The following is a 16,435-nucleotide window of genomic DNA, read 5'->3' as shown; positions in this document are numbered from 1 at the left end:
CAGAACACCTGCAGTTTCCTGTGCCCAAACCCTTCTTCAAAATCCACCTGCCCTGTGAATCATTTGGCACAGCCCCTTGATTCCCATGCCTTGCTGTAACTCCGCCTGTGGCTAAAAGTGTTCATTGCTTCCCTAATTACCCTTCCTCCCCTCCCCGCCCCCACTCTGTTTCCTGAGTCAAATTTTAAAAGGTATCCTCCTCAGGGCAGGGAACTGACCTTTTGCAGTCTGTAAAGCATTATGGCACACTGGTAGTACTACTGTATAGATCAATCAATAGCAATTGCAAGGAGAACTAATTTTGTTCCATAAAATGGACCGACGTCTCAGAGACAGTACAGTGGTACCTTGGTTTACAACCATAATATTTTCCGGAGGTCAGTTTGTAAACCAAAACAAGTTGTAACCCAAGGCGCGCTTTCGCCAATGGCCCCCCCCCAAATTCCGTAATCCAAAAAAAAGGTTGCACACCAGGACACGCACTTCCAGGTTTGACGTGTTTGTAATGCAAAACCTATGCAAACCAAGATGTATGCAAACCTAGGTACCACTGTAGTAATGCTACACTTGAAACAAGTAGAGAGAGGGCTTCTTTAAAGTACAGTGGCCCATTATTAGGATAGGCCATTGAAAAGGGTAATACAGTGGTACCTCGGGTTACATACGCTTCAGGTTACATACGCTTCAGGTTACAGACTCTGCTAACCCAGAAATAGTACTTCGGGTTAAGAACTTTGCTTCAGGATGAGAAAAGAAATCGTGCTCTGGCGGCGCGGCGGCAGCAGGAGGCCCCATTAGCTAAAGTGGCGCTTCAGGTTAAGAACAGTTTCAGGTTAAGAACGGACCTCCGGAACGAATTAAGTACTTAACCCGAGGTACCACTGTACTGAAACCATGCATCATCTCAATTTCCCCTCCCCCCCACCTCCCCAGGTATTTTCATCTCCATAAACTGTAATTACAACTTGAGAGTGTGTGTATTGGTATAAAATAAAATATCAAGTGGGTGGGCACTTCAGTGTTGGGAAATGCATTGTGGGCTAGAGAGCTATAGATTACAGTGGTACCTCGGGTTACAGACGCTTCAGGTTACAGACTCTGCTAATCCAGAAATTGTACCTTGGGTTAAGAACTTTGCTTCAGGATGACAACAGAAATCGTGCTCCAGTGGCGCGGTGGCAGCGGGATGCCCCATTAGCTAAAGTGGTGCTTCAGGTTAAGAACAGTTTCAGGCTAAGAACGGACTTCCAGAACGAATTAAGTACTTAACCCGAGGTACCACTGTACTGGCATCTTTTGTCTGGGCTGGATTAACCTTCATGCTGCATAGCCTACAGTAGGGTCTCTGCCCAATTGTCTTTCTTGTTACGAGTAGTTACCTCAGTAGCCAGGTGAGGAGAGCTCATGCAACTCCAAGGGCATAGTAGCTGTTTCATCATCACAGGAAAGGGAAGCAGAGTCTATCCTGGTCCCAGCTGGAAAACACCTCAGAATACTTAGGAGACTTGCCTGGTATGAAGATACAAGAAACCGTTCTATCACAGAGGATACCAGAAGAGGTTGGGAAAGATGGCAGAGCAGGGATGGGAAAGGCTGGCTATCCTTTTTAGAAATGCATTTGTGATTGCATGCCAAGCATTTAAGTCACAACTGATTTGTCATGTTTTTTGGGGAGGAAACCAACCCCGTACCCAACCTCAGCTTTAAATTATGTGTTCAAATATAACTGCTGACTTCCTAGCCTTTGCTAAACATTTACATCTCAGCAAAGTTGGTTAGAAACAGATTCTAAAATTGTACTTTTTTTGCTTCCTGCATAGTATAATTTGCTAACTTTTTTAGTTAAGAGGAAGTGTCTGTCATCATAACTTCTGAACTATAGGCGCTTAGCCATTTCATTTTGCCCTCACAGAAGTCGGTAGTGTGCATATCCCCAACACCACCACCGTTCCAGTTGGAGTTTTATTATTTTTTACCATACAACATACATAATCCGTTTCCCAAGGCAAATGTAAACTGTTGTTGAGACTCTGAAGGTATGAATATTTCTCAGTGATAGTTCTCAGTGTTCACCGAATTATGAGTTCATTGTTTCAGTTATAAAAATAAGATGCTGAGTTATGTATTAAGAAATCATCACTTCATTAGCTCTCCCCATTCCTTTATATACAGATTCTTGGGGTGCAAGCAAAATACGAGGCAAACCTTATCACCCATTGTTTGTGCAATCAAGGTATTGCAGGGGTTTGGGTCATCATTATTCTGCCCATTATGTTGCTAGATAGAAACTAGTGAATTTGGTCAATTTTAACTTAACATTTCACTTGTCACTAACACATGCATGTTTGTGTTTTATAAATTACAGTCATACCTTGGGTTACAGATGCTTCAGGTTGTGGTTTTTTTGGGTTACGGATGCGCTGAAACCCAGAAGTACCAGAACGGGTTACTTCTGGGTTTTGGCAGTCGCACATGTGCAGAAACACTAAATCGCACTTTGCACATGCAGAGAAGCACCGAATCGCAACCCGCGCATGTGCAGATGTGATGCTGCAGGTTGTGAACGTGCCTCCCGCACGGATTACATTCACAACCCAAGCGTCCACTGTACTGTGTTTTGTGTTGCTAAGCATTTAAAGTCCTCCTAAGGCAAGATAACATATTGTAGCAAGGACCATCTTTGTGGTTTTCACAGCTCATCAGTGTATATCTGTAACCTCTGAAGGGCATGTTTTTCAAATAACATGAATTCTCTTCAGAAAGGAAAAATATGGATGATTGTGCTGGAAATACCAGTAACATGTGTAGAACAGTCTGCATAGCACCTTTGTGCATTCATGTAAGTGCCCTGAGCAGCACTGGGCTTTGTGTGCATGGTGTTGCTCACAGCACACAAGTACATCAACAACAAAACATTAATTTCCAGTAGTATGCTTAAATTGAATGCTATTGTGAACATTACCAGAAAATAGAAAAGAAAAAGAACTCCCTCTATCTTTTCCTGCTTCTATCTTCTACTGCTTCTGCCATCCTGTAGAAAATAAGAATTGTGAGTGTATGTGAGCCCAGGTAATGTATGGAATACATGAGTCTTATTAGCGCATTCCCCATAGGTGTTCTTAGGGGCATTGCCATGAGAAATAAACCAGAAAGTCAATATAATTCAAATAATGTTGTTACCCACCATATGTATACAGTACGACCACAGCACACATGCATTTTACATGTGTGAGTTCAGTCATATGTGCTTGGCTCTGGTGGTGGTGGCCTTTCCAGCGATGGTTGCAGCAGAGGAGATGGCTCCAAAACAAGGAAGCAACATAGGCAAGCAGACAGAAGAAGAATGCTGCAGGAGAGAGGAGAGAGACAGAGAGCTGCAGGCAGAAGATAAAGCTGGAATGGAGCCACAGCTCCTGTCTCCCTCTGCATTTAGACCTCTTAGGAATTGGATATCATGACCATGTCCCCATATAAACTTGGTTTATTAATTATTTTATAAAATTCATATGCTGATTGCAACCTCCCCCCGTCAAAGTGGTTTACATAAAGATTGCAATCCCTCCCCTGGCCCTGGCAGTAAAAATAAGTATGTGTTGTCCGTTTCTAGAGTTCTTTGCGGTGGTGTCCCTCCGCTGATTGAAGAGACAATGGTACAGTGGAGGCTTCTGTCAACAGAATGGGAAGGAAGATTATACTTGCTGATGCCCCCCACCAAAAAAATCTGCTCCAGAGGCTTTTGTGGGGAATGGAGGAGCTTTGAAACAGCATGGACAGTGGCATGGGAGAGGGGGAATCAAAGGAAATGGTTTACCTCTCTGTTCTTCTGATGGAAACCTTCACTGACAAAAGCACTTCCTGTTAGTGGAAGGACACAATTGGACACAGTTTGATTCACTGTATGATTACAGTCATACCTCAGATTACAGACACTTCAGGTTGCGCGTTTTCGGGTTGCGCACCGTGCCGAACCCGGAAGTACCGGAACGGGTTATTGAGGGCGGACGTACAACTTCACTTCTACCCAGAACTTCCATTCGGTTTTTAATTCCATCTTCCGTACCCCATTTAACTGAATGTCTAAAGACAAGTCCACTTCAGCATACTGCCCCATCTCATGCCAGTGTTGCCATTATAGAGCTGCCAATTGGTAAATACAGTTGCTAATGAACTCGCTCAACAAGTTGATTTTAGAGTATTTTACCCCTCGGTAAGAGAGAGATAGAGCACAAAGGCTGAAAAATTGACGTTTTTAAATGTTTATAAACAGGCTCTTGTTGAAAAAGGACATTTTCTTTCAACGCGGGCATTTGAGGGTCCTGGGGTGCAAGGTTTCCTGTCCGCTCATCTTCACAAAATACGTCTGCAGAGCAGTTTTTTGCTGCCTGCGTCCCTACAATGTGACACTTCACAAATCGACCCAAGTTTATTTCCTTTAAATGCTTTATCCGGCAAACACATCCCCCTCACTGTTGGGTGATTTTTGAATTAGCTTTAGAAAAGATTACATGGATAAACACAGCATTGTCGTCGTTAATAGAAACCTGTGCAGTGAGGTCTATGGGCTGTAAGATCGGTAACAGTGCCAATGACAGTGAAGTATGGCCTTATCGAAAGGAGAATTCATAAGAGGCTGCCCTGGGACACTCCACTACTGTCCTTCTGTGTATCCTTACAATGTTATCTGTCCTCTCAGTACGGAGTATCAAATGTCTGTCATGAGTATAGAAATTAATTTAATGTCACCTGAAGACATGCAATTAATCTTTTGGAGGTTTTCATAATACCTTTACAGAAAGAGTTGCCAGTTTGGCGGATTTGGATTTTGGGTTTTAGTCAAAGATAAGGAAAATTAATTTTTCATCAGGGTTAATACAAGCTAGAAGGGCCACAAAGGCTGAGAGAGATGGTTGGGGAATTTGTCAAGTGTTGTCACTCTGGAATAATGCTGCTTAACGCCTGATAGGTGTAATCAAGAGTTGAGATTTCTATAGAAGGGGATTAATCAATTTGCTCACTACAGAATGCTTGCTGGTGATATCGCTCATTCGCGGGGTTTTAAGAATTAAAATAAGATTTGATCTGTCAAATTGCAAGAAGCTCTGACAGTATCAATGGGGCAGTTTTTTATCAGGACATCCTCGAAGCATTTGTTATAAATAAATTTGTCTGGCTAATATTGGTGGCAAACAAACTTCATCTTCATTGTGAAACTGTCAGGGTATCCGTGATAGAGTGCACAGCATACAAAATTCTGGCACTCCTTCAAAGGTCTTATTTATTAAAGAATGCATGTTTTTTACAATAATGCGTGGTCTCTTAAGTTTCTGGAGGTAATTAGTTTAGATTTCTGCAAATAAACCATTGATCTAGAGATGGTTGGACCTCATTCTTTTATGTTCTTTCTTGTACAATCCAGCTGGACTTTCAAGGTAGCTTCCAAGTTGCAAATAACAATAGAAAGTTAATACAGTGGTACCTTGGTTTGCATATGTCTTGGTTTGCATACGTTTTGGATTACAAACAAGTCAAACCCAGAAGTGCTTGTCCCGGTTTGCAACCTTTTTTTGGATTACAACCCTTTTTTTTTTACGAACAAATTTTTTGGGAGGCCCCAAAGTGCGCCTTGGGTTACAACATGTTTTGGTTTACAAACAGACCTCCGAAACGGATTATGGTTGTAAACCAAGGTACCACTGTACCACATAAGTGCAATATTAAGCTATATGTCAGTGTATAATACCTTTAGTTTAGGAATGTCTTATACCCATCACTGAAAATTGGCAAGGATCGTGGTTTTTTTTTGTTTTTGTCACAAATTACTTGTGATACAATACTGTTTTATATAATAATGGGATGAAAGCATATTTCTTGACTTCTCTTTGTTTGCATTTTAAATCTGTAGGATCTGGTATTCTGCAGATCAACAGTTTAAGAATTGACTGTGACTAGAGTGCTTGCCCTTTTAACTGTATTGTCTCACACCTAATCCTGTTCTTCGTTTATCACTTTGCATATGAAGAATAAGAATATATTAAAGGTCATCTGAAAATACTGGTCTTGGTTCAAAATGAAAGTTGGCTTTCAGCAAATCTACCAAAATAGTGCTAATGTATTACTTGGTTATTGGCTCAGTTCTAAGGCTTGCTCTGTGGGCAGATAATTGTTGAGGATGGGAACTATCTGGTTCTGTGTAAATGCAGCCTTGGCACTGCCGCTGCCAGAGGCTACACAAAACATGTTAATATACTAGAAAAGACTCAAGTAAGTGAAAGACCAAGTAGAAGTTTCAAGTCTACTTGGCAGAGTTAAATGTACATAAACATAACTCTTAGAACTCCCCTGAGACCTCCTGGTATAGGGCGGTATATAAACTCAATAAATCATCATCACAATCATCATTAGAAAGGTTTGCATCCCCTCTAGGACAACTCTGGTTTTAATTGATTCCCAGAATTTGGAATGATATTTTAATCTACATGCAACAGAATGATACCCTTCTCAAGTAGTTCTTTTGGTGGATTCACCTAGCTTGGACTTGATGACAGATGGATTTCTGTGAAGCATCTAGTGCCATGGCAAAAAAGATTTCCAATAGAAAATAATAGATGTTTGGATAGTCCAACATCCTGCTTCCACCAGTGGCAATTCAGATGCCCCTGGACGTCTCAAAAGCAGAGCACAACCCCCCCCCCCAGCTGTGTGTCCTGCAATATTTGGTGCTCAATATGCCCCTGAACCTGGCTAGTAGTCATTGATTTCCCTTAAACTTGCCTAAACTCCTTTTAAAGCCAGCAAAGCTAGTGGTTATCACTAATCCTGTAGGAGTGAATTCTGTTAGGTATTGTTTGACTTTATTTTGCCTGACCTGAATCAACAGCCATTCGGTTTTATTGGACATCTGAATTCTTCTGTTTTGAATGGAGTGGAATTCTCTAGCCACTTTCTCCATAATTTGCAGCTTTGTAAGCCACCATCGTGTCTCACCTTTTGTAAACTAAAAAGTCACAAAAGCTTTTAGCCTTTCCTTATAGGAAAAACATTACAGCCCACTTAATCTTAAATTGCTTTATTTCTTTTTTAAAAGCAATATTTTCTTTTTCTTTTTGGGGGGGTGGGGGTGGAACTTATTTAATTTATGATTACATATATTATTTATCTTACCTTAGAAATATATAACACATAAAGAAATTTACATTTTGTAATATAAAACATATAGCATAACCAACATCATCCTATAACAATGCAGATTTGGGCAGCAAGTCTGGTAAGGATCTGGTCTGTGGAGCAAAAAAATGTTCCCCATTCCTGTTGTAGACAGTTGACCCAAGAGATAAGCAGCCCTTGTGCTGTCAGTTTTTGATATAGAAGTTGAAACAGTATCTGAAATTTCTACCCAGATTAAAACAATTCAAACTCTCTTAACTGATATCACCACTCTAGTCTATCAAATCCCCTTTTGGCACTTAGAAATAACAATATAGATTTCAGGTTCTTATCTTGAGCTCATACTGATTGATCTTTGTATGATGGTAGATAATTTATTGTTTCTCAAAAAAGCAAAAAACCAGTCTGATCAATATTTATATATATCAGAATGGTAGAGTTATAATACTCAGCAGATAAAAATGGCAAATTTCCTAGCCCAGATGGTTTAATTAATTAATTTTCAGCCTTCTGGTATTGTAAATGGGGCTTCTAGGTTTTCACCCCGATACTCATTTGATTTTTGGGGATAAATATAATTTTCTGCCATAATGATTTCTCATTTACAGAATCTACCTAATTGAGCAGCAAAATTTTTACTAAATTTCCCAAGTGAATTATGTGAACCATAAATACATGCAACATGATTTCTTTCCTCACCATTGTACCTTTAATCATAACTACCTTTTTAAATTTTAAATGTCCCCTTCTGCATTTTGGAACCTAAAATTGGCGAGTGTTACCCAGAGAAAGCAACAATAAGCCTAGATAGAGGAATATAGCCCAAGGAGCGTGCAGTAGGCAGCCCCCACTGTTATCAAACTAATCTGGCATGTGGATGTGATTCTGTTTTACCCATGCAAGTCACAGCTTAGATCAGGGACGGCCAACTCCTAAGAGACAGCGATCTACTCACAGAATAAAAAACTTGCAGTGATCTACCCTTTGGGGGGGAGTGTTCAGGTCAAAGTTGCTGAGCTTTTTTTTTAGGGGGAAAGGGGAAAAGTCACTCACCAAAAAATAACTAAGGAAACAATCAGCCTCACTGCAAAAGCTCCGTCTTCCGTTCTGGAGCTCAGGCAACAATGGAGGGTGAGGGGGCGGGGCACAATTATATTTTTAACTGAGGAAAGGGAACCAGTGATCAACCACAAAGTACCAAAACCTCCCGGGGATCTACCAGTAGATCGCGATCGACCTGTTGAACATCCCTGGTTTAGATGTTCTCATATATTAGGCTTTGATTCAGTTATACATGTATAAGAACATTTGCATAGACTCTCTCCATTGTAGCTAGTAACCTGTCATCATGTCGGGGGGTGGGGGGGCACGGTGGTGGCTTTTTACCAACTCCCCATGTCATCATTCTATTTCCACTCGGCATAACCCAAAATTTCAAGCCAGTTTCTCTTTTTAGCAGAGTATGGTACCTGTGCAGATTAATCACACTCAGCGCTGTAATAGCTTTGCAGAAAAGGTGTGCTGCATTTTGTGGATCCTGAACCAGTGTGGTGTTGTTTTCCCACAGGGTGGTGAGAACGTTGGCTTTTCTCACTCCGACCTGCCACACCACCGGCTACAGCAGCCCCTGGACCAAAGACATCAGCCTGTGCGGAAGGTCACGCTGACAAAAGGAACAATACAGCAACCACATCAGCACCAACTGGCACAGATCCACTCCCTTCCCCAGGGGCTGAAAAACATCCCGGGGATACATCAGGCAAAGAAGGTATGGGTTCCCAATTTGTATTAAAATCACCTTTGCAATTGGTTTGAAAGAATAGCCAGGAATGAATTCCCACGGTTATTCAGATGCTGAACCAGTTAAAACATGTCAGCTGCTAGAGAAGGAGTGAAGAGAGAGTTGGCGTGTCAAATATTTGCAACTTTTTGTATTGTCATTTTAGTGTTAAAGTAGACTTTTATCACCTGAAACTGTCTCAATCTGCATGGTGTTTCTAAGGAGAACTTAACATGATCTTCGCCACAATGAACATCCATCATGTTAATAGAGAGCTCAGTTCCTCTGCTATGCAAACCTATAGAACTTCGTTGCCATTTTGTGCATCAGGGTGTTGCCCTCTTAGCATTGGACTTGTCTTGCAGACTAGCTAAGCTTTTCAAGCTCTGAATTTGTAGAGCTGACGACACCCCTGGAAATCAGAAGGCCAGGGAGGCGAATGAAAACTGCTATGGCAAACCCCGGTTTCCAGGACGGTTGGGCAGTCCTGGAAAGCTCTTAAGGGAAACGGTGGCATAACCTTTCTGGTACTGTTGCTTCCCCCCAGAGAGGAAATCTTTGTTACATTGACATGTCTCCATATTTGCACATTTATAGCACGCAGGGAGTCTGAACCGTTTGGCTGTCAGTCCAACGAACAAGCTTGTGTGTGTAAAATTTGCCAACAGCAACATGACACCTTTTAATCGGTCTCCGCTTTCATCATCTCCTTCTAAGTGAATTACTAACTTGCGCGTTACCTGTCAGATTCAGTTAGGCAAAAGCAAGTAAATAAAAAAATGCAGCTTACTTTTGTTCTTGGCAGGTCATTACCCACGGGAGAGGCAGAGGCATTGCGGGCCAGATGGGCCGAGGACGCTTGATGCCAAATAAACAGAATCTGCGAGTGGTAGAGTGCAAACCACAGCCCTGCATTGTGTCAGTTGAAGGGCTTTCTTCATCAACCACGGATGTCCAACTGAAAAACCTGCTGATGTCGGTAGGACCTATTCAGGTAAATCACCCTGGGTTTGTGTTACTTGTGCCAGAAATCTTTCATCTTACAAAGCTCAATGTCTTTGATGGGAGGACGAGGAGGAGGAGGCTTTTAGCAGTTAATTACATATATTTAAAGATGCCCCCCCCCACACCCAGTGTGTCTGAAAGGAAAAGGCTTCTAGATAAAAGAATGATCTCAACTGTGATGCAGCAAGCCCAGAGTGTCGTTCATCTCAATGCAGTGTGACACAAATGCCTTTCATGGTTCTTCCAGAGCTGCTCTTGCCAAGGGTTCAGCGTACTCGCAGGAAAATGCTGTGTCCTCAAAAAGTACAGAGAAAATAGTCTTTCAAGAGAGAAAAGAGGGTGTTCAGTTAGATAACACATCTTTTGGCTGATGGTGGGCTCTGCTGCTTTACTCACTCCAGTATTTATCATGAACAAGATTGAGCATTAACGAGAAACTTTTTGGATAGGACTTCTTCCCTCACACCCACATGTGGCTAGATCATAAGTGGTACTTAAGTTTTACCACTTCCCTACCACTCGAATTAGACACCAAAACCAGGCGAGTCCTGTTGTTTGATTTGCAGCATATCCTCTAAGCATGGACAGTGAAATTGCTAAAGAAAGTAGTTTCATCAGGCAGGGCTGAAGATAATCCTGCAAGGGATCTTCAAGATCAGATGTTCACCTACAGGAAAGCAGGGAAGAAGAGCATAAGGCTGGGTCCTGCTTTCAGTAAAGTCAGAATTCCCTTTACTGATGAAAATGTCCCTTCTCCCCCTCCATTTTATTCCCACTCTGCATCTCGCTGGTAGTCACATTGTCTCCCTGGAAAGGAATTCTTCCCCAGGTCAGATTGGGGAATGGAGAATTTGGCTGTGCCTTCCACAATTGCAAGTGGAATTGGGAGCAGAGCATTTGACCAGGATTTGGGGGGGGGTGTATGTTCAGGTTGTTTCATAGAGGAGGAGGGTTTTTCCAACCTTACGGTGTAGTGTAAGAGAGCAGCAACTTCTTATTCTCCCCTTCCTTGTCTGTGGACTGAGCAAGATGTGCTAGCTAGCTACCCACTTGGCCGTCCAAGGAAGTGAGGGAATTAAGAAGCAATTGCTTTGTTGCAATATATCATCAGATTTTTGGGGAGGGAAGAAAAACACCACAGCCTTTCCTTCTTTTCTTTTTTCTTTTTGCTCCCCCCTCAAAAAAAAAAATCAGGAAGGGTGGTGAGAAATTTTCTTCATCTTCCTCAATCGCCAAACCCAGGTAATGGCCTTGGTTGATACCAGGAGATTAGGAGTGTTCCTTACAGAAGATAGTTGTATAGAAAGGACCAGCTCTGTAATTCTGAGGCATTGCACTTCACATTTTGTTGCAATGGAAAATGCTTCAATTTGCAGTTGTGATCACCCACTCCTGATACCTTGTTAATGGCATTCTGCCTCAGGATTGTGAAAGCATCACCCAAATAATCTTTATTCACCTTGTACGCACCTCAGGAAGTACATAGGGCTGATTCACACCCTCAGTAGTTGCCATGGTTTGTACCTTCTGCCTCAACCCTATAGAGGTTCCTTTGCTGCCACATGAAAAATTCTCCGAAACCTCAAAGGCTGTTGGTGGAGGGATAATAAAATAACTTGTACTCCAGCACAGTTACAGATTCCAACAATGCATTTCAAAATACAAACAGCTTCCCCTTTAAAAATATTTTTGAAACCCATTGGGAACATGATCAATCCATACAGCTATTTCTTTTTGTGGTAAGCTTTGCTATGGCCTTTTGCACAACATTGCACAATTTACAGTGTGATCCACTGCATGTCTACTCGGAAACATTTTTCAGTGAATTACCGTATTTTTTGCACCATAACACTCACTTTTTCCCTCCTAAAAAGTAAGGGGAAACGTCTGTGTGTGTTATGGAGGGAATGCCTATGGGTGGCATGCCTACGGATTTTCCTCCTCTAAAAACTACGTGCGTGTTATGGTTGGGTGCGTGTTATAGAGCAAAAAATACGGTAAATGGGACTATTCCCAGGTAAGTGTATTTAGGAGAGTCTACTGAAGGCAAAATAGCAAGTTTGCATTGTGATGGAGGAAAGTACGGGCAAAAAACCAGAATGGGGAACCTCTGGCCCTCCAGGTATTGTTTGGACTCCACTCCCATCAGGCACAGCAAACATGACCAGCTGTCTTGCCAAATGCAAGGTGGTTCTTTTAGAAGAGATTCAGAAGCTATGCAAAACACAAGTGGGTGAGAAGATGATTTTACAGTGGTACCTCGAGTTAAGTACTTAATTCATTGTGGAGGTCCATTCTTAACCTGAAACTGTTCTTAACCTGAAGCACCACTTTAGCTAATGCGGCCTCCCACTGCCGCCGTGCTGCCGCCGCACAATTTCTGTTCTCATCCTGAAGCCAAGTTCTTAACCCGAGGGACTATTTCTGGGTTATCAGAGTTTGTAACCTGAAGCGTATGTAACCCGAGGTACCACTGTATTCCTAAACAGCAAGCAATATATACACACCAGGCTTGCACTTCTATCTGCCACTTGGAAGTCCTCAAGAAGTGGCGAAGTGACTCCCCCAGGTAGCCTCAGTTTGCATGGCCCTGCGGCACGAACTCCCCCCCCCCAAAAAAATCTGCCCAAACCATGCCTCACTTTCCAATAACAATTTCCAACATCAAAGAAGGTTCCCAGCACTCTCCTCCCAGACTGATTAAGGCAGCTGTGTGTGGGTCTTCACCTCCTCCCAACTTATTAGGACATCAGAGAAGGTTCTCACACCTTCAAAAACTTAAGAGCTGCAAAGGAGGGGGAAAGAACAGAGGCAGGAAGGGTAACCATCTTAGAATCACTAACTCCTCAATATACATTTTGTCTTCCGGATGGATTTCCCAAACCCCAGCGGTCAGTAATGATGGAAGTTATAGTCCAGCAACACCTAGGGGGCCACATGTTCCCCACACCAATGAATGAGTTCGCCAGTTCATAGTGTCTGCTCGTTTAACACTCTATCAGTGCAGTGCAGTTTATAATGCAAAGTGTCTGGATAGATTTTTTTTCAAATCACATGGTTTTGCCCTAGGGAAATAATCTGCTACTACTCTCAGAATCCTCTGCTGTGTACTAAACTCCTTATAATGTTGTTCCCCTTCTACTAGTGTGAATTGGTAGGTTCTCATGGACCATCCATTTAAAGATTTCTTGAGCCTCTCCACCTTAATCCGAAAGATGAGCACTGGCATAGCAGCCTGTTGCTGCAGTGTTGTGCTGACTCCACCCCAGCCTTCCTCAACTGGAGACTTTCAAGCCTTTTGAACTGCAACTCCCTCCCATCAGCCCAACTAGCATCAGCTGAGTCCCAAATACCTGGGAGTGACCAGGTTGGGGAGGGGTCCTCTGCTCTGAAATGTTAGTTACCTGTTGGCCATTTATATGTTCAAATCAATCTCTGGAATTCAAGGCTGATAGCTCTTTGCAGCAGCACTGCCAGGGAATATTATCAGGTTATCATCACAGTGTCATGCTTGTGAAAACCACTCCTCCATTCCTTGGAAACAGTATCTCTCTCCCCCCCCCCCCATACAGTTATAAAACTAGCTTTGTTTCATGTTAAATATTCCACCTTTTCACTCCCTAAAATAACAATATATTGCTTAATATGACATGCTAGATCAGAGAATACACGACACCATCATAGATTGATGCATTCATCATTGATTCTTTGTAAGTGGCTTAGTTATTTTTGCAAACTTTGTGTTGAAGTGTGTTTAAAGAGAAAGATGTTTTTGACATGACAGGTGTCCTTTAAGAATGTAATTAAAGGCGACTCCTTGTGGCTTGAGGAAGGGGAGAAAAAGTGACTGTGCCTTTTTCAATGTGTCCCACTTGACATTCTTAGAGTGTTGGCACAACCTAGTGCTCACATAGGGTAATGTAAGGTTTGTTTGTTTTAAAGCGAGCAGCTTGTAAATTAAAAATGGGTTTGGATCAAAATTGATGTACCATCACATGTTGCAGGGAACCTTAGGTTGGCATGAGAATAAGATGGCATATGAACTGGTGAACAACCTTACTTTGGAGACGTCTACATTTCTTTGTATTCTGTGCAACAGCGAAGAGTCCCTACATGTTTTACTTACACACACAAAATTCTTGTGTGTTTCTGCCTTTCCTATTTTGCCAGAGACAGATTTTCATCCTGAGTTGGTGTTTTTATAGTTGCTTTCCACATCAGCTATATGTTAGACTCTTAACCTCTGTTCCTAACTATTCCCATTCCAGTTGGTTGTTAAAGAACTTTGTAACTAAAAACTAGTATAGTGGTACCTCGGGTTAAGTACTTAATTCGTTCCGGAGGTCCGTTCTTAACTGGAAACTGTTCTTAACTTGAAGCATCACTTTAGCTAATGGGGCCTCCTGCTGCTGCTGTGCCGCCGGAGCCTGATTTCTGTTCTTATCCTGAAGCAAAGTTCTTAACCTGAAGCACTATTTCTGGGTTAGCAGAGTCTGTAACCTGAAGCATATGTAACCTGAAGCGTATGTAACCCGAGGTACCACTGTACTTGACTTTTCGTTTTACCCTACTCCCTCCAAACCTTTTCCTTTTGTGTAGTGGCTTATAGATTCTAAACTCAACGGTGGGGAGTATCATATCCGCCCTGAAAGCCTTTTCTTGGTGCAAGTGCTTAGTAAAAATGCTTCAGATAAATAAGTCTATTGCAGGAATTAAGATGCGCCAGAAGTTTGGGGTGGTGAATTCCGGCGATGCTGAGTGCCTTGTCATCTCCTGCATTTTATCCTTTGGTTTCCAGAATGCATTGAGCTAGGAGTAAACTGGTTGCAGTTGAGAGTGCAATCCACAAATAACCCAGCTGGTCCTGTCCAACTGAAATATACAAAAAGTGCTTCTGACTACACACAGAGTGTAGTCCAACACCTCCTACCCAAGTGAAAAAGGGGCTATACAACAAGTGGCCTGGCATCCCTACAAACCTGAGTCTTTACACCTTACTTTTTAGAAATGGAAAAACTGTTCCTAGCTCCCTTGCAGGTTACCCGGAACCAACTTAAAACACAGATTGCCTCATTTCCGCCCCCTGTCCAGCATTGGTTGTTTGTTAATTAAATAAATTTGTACACCACCCTTCATCTGCAGATCTCTGGGTGGTTCACAGTATAAAAATACAAGATAAAAACACAATTCCCATGTATTGGTGGACTCTTATTTTTGCCCCACTCCTACACAAGGTTTGTTCTCAGTCGAGCAGGAATATTTAGTACCTGAACAAAAGACCAGTATGTCATGGTCTGGTTCACAGGTGGTAGAAGGCCCGGCTGAGGACAAGATGGCGGGGTAGGAGCAGGAAGGAGAGTCCAGAAGCCAGGAGTCAGAAAGCCAAGGGTCCGAGGGTCAAGAAGCAAGGAGTCACGAAGTCAAGGGTCCAAGGATCAGGAAGCAAGGAGCCAAACGCAGCAAGGCAGGAAACGTGTTGCTGTGGCAAAGAGCCAAAGGGAAATGCTGACCTTAGATCCCTTCCTGGCTCTTGCCACCAGGTGCCGTGAGTTACCAATTGGCCTCACCTGTGCGGCCGCGCCTTGCCTCTTCAGAGCAAACTTAGAAAGGCCCCAGTCCTGCAAAGTCCTACTGGTCACAGGGCCTGGCTCCTGCACGCACTCTTGACACAGTAAGCAAAATCCAACCTTCCACAGACGTCCATTCCAGCCCTTACAAGAACTCTCCCTCTGCCTTTCTTTGAAATCAGCTCCTGAATATGATAGAATGACTCGGGGAGTAATTTGGTGTTTGGAACTTTTGTTTTGTATTATTGAACAGAAGCTCTTTGGGGAGGAGAAGCGATCGCTTGTTCTTGGCCTTCAGCAGAAGACCAGGACAGGGGCATTTAAGGTTTTAAGATTGGATTATTAAGAATATAAGGCTCTAGGAACGTGCATGAATAAGCTAATACAATGGAACCAAGAGGAGGAGTGGAGGGAAGTCAATCAAGTTAAGATTTATGATCTGAATTGCTATGATTGATTTGATTTGTTTTATACTGTTTTTATATTGCTGTGGGGTTTTTTAAGTTTGCTTTTTGAAAATTAATAAATTGTTATTTTTTAAAAAATGGACAGAGTGGGGCTTTGGAAAAATGGTAAATCTACCAAGGTGGAAAGTGACAGCAGAGGTGGGCAGGACTAACAGTCAGAGGAGAGAATGTGGCCACCAATTTCCTTGGCTTAACAGGGGACATCTCTTTCCCCAGATATCCACTCCAGCCTTTTCTGGATGCCTAGTATAGTTGTTGGAGTGCAGCCCCCCCGCTAGACATGCTGCCAAAAACCAACCTTCCTCCGGTGTGGCTGGTGCAGGGGAAACCATAGAAACCATGGGTGTTGCCTGCTTTGAGACTCAAGCCAGCTCCTATCTGCATTGCTCTGCCCTTCCATTCTGTCACACCACAGCAGGATATTCTTCATTATTCTATGGACATGAGGAGGG

At 42.5% G+C, this 16,435-nt stretch overlaps 1 protein-coding gene across 3 annotated transcripts in view; it reads left to right on the top strand.

The window, feature by feature from the left end:
* The window catches only part of RBM33 (RNA binding motif protein 33), an 86,030-nt gene that overhangs the window by 60,733 nt on the left and 8,862 nt on the right, over window positions 1-16,435 (top strand). For all 3 annotated transcript variants that reach the window (XM_081931517.1, XM_081931515.1, XM_081931516.1), the window contains exons 16-17: window positions 8,732-8,932; window positions 9,750-9,938. In XM_081931517.1, the coding sequence (XP_081787643.1) occupies window positions 8,732-8,932; window positions 9,750-9,938 (390 nt within the window). The remainder of the gene's footprint in view (window positions 1-8,731; window positions 8,933-9,749; window positions 9,939-16,435) is intronic.

Source organism: Podarcis melisellensis (genome assembly GCF_964234715.1).
Source record: "Podarcis melisellensis genome assembly, chromosome: 12".
Classification (NCBI taxonomy): domain Eukaryota; kingdom Metazoa; phylum Chordata; class Lepidosauria; order Squamata; family Lacertidae; genus Podarcis; species Podarcis melisellensis.
The sequence above is the reverse complement of the archived record's forward strand: the minus strand, read 5'-3'. Positions and strand labels throughout refer to the sequence as shown.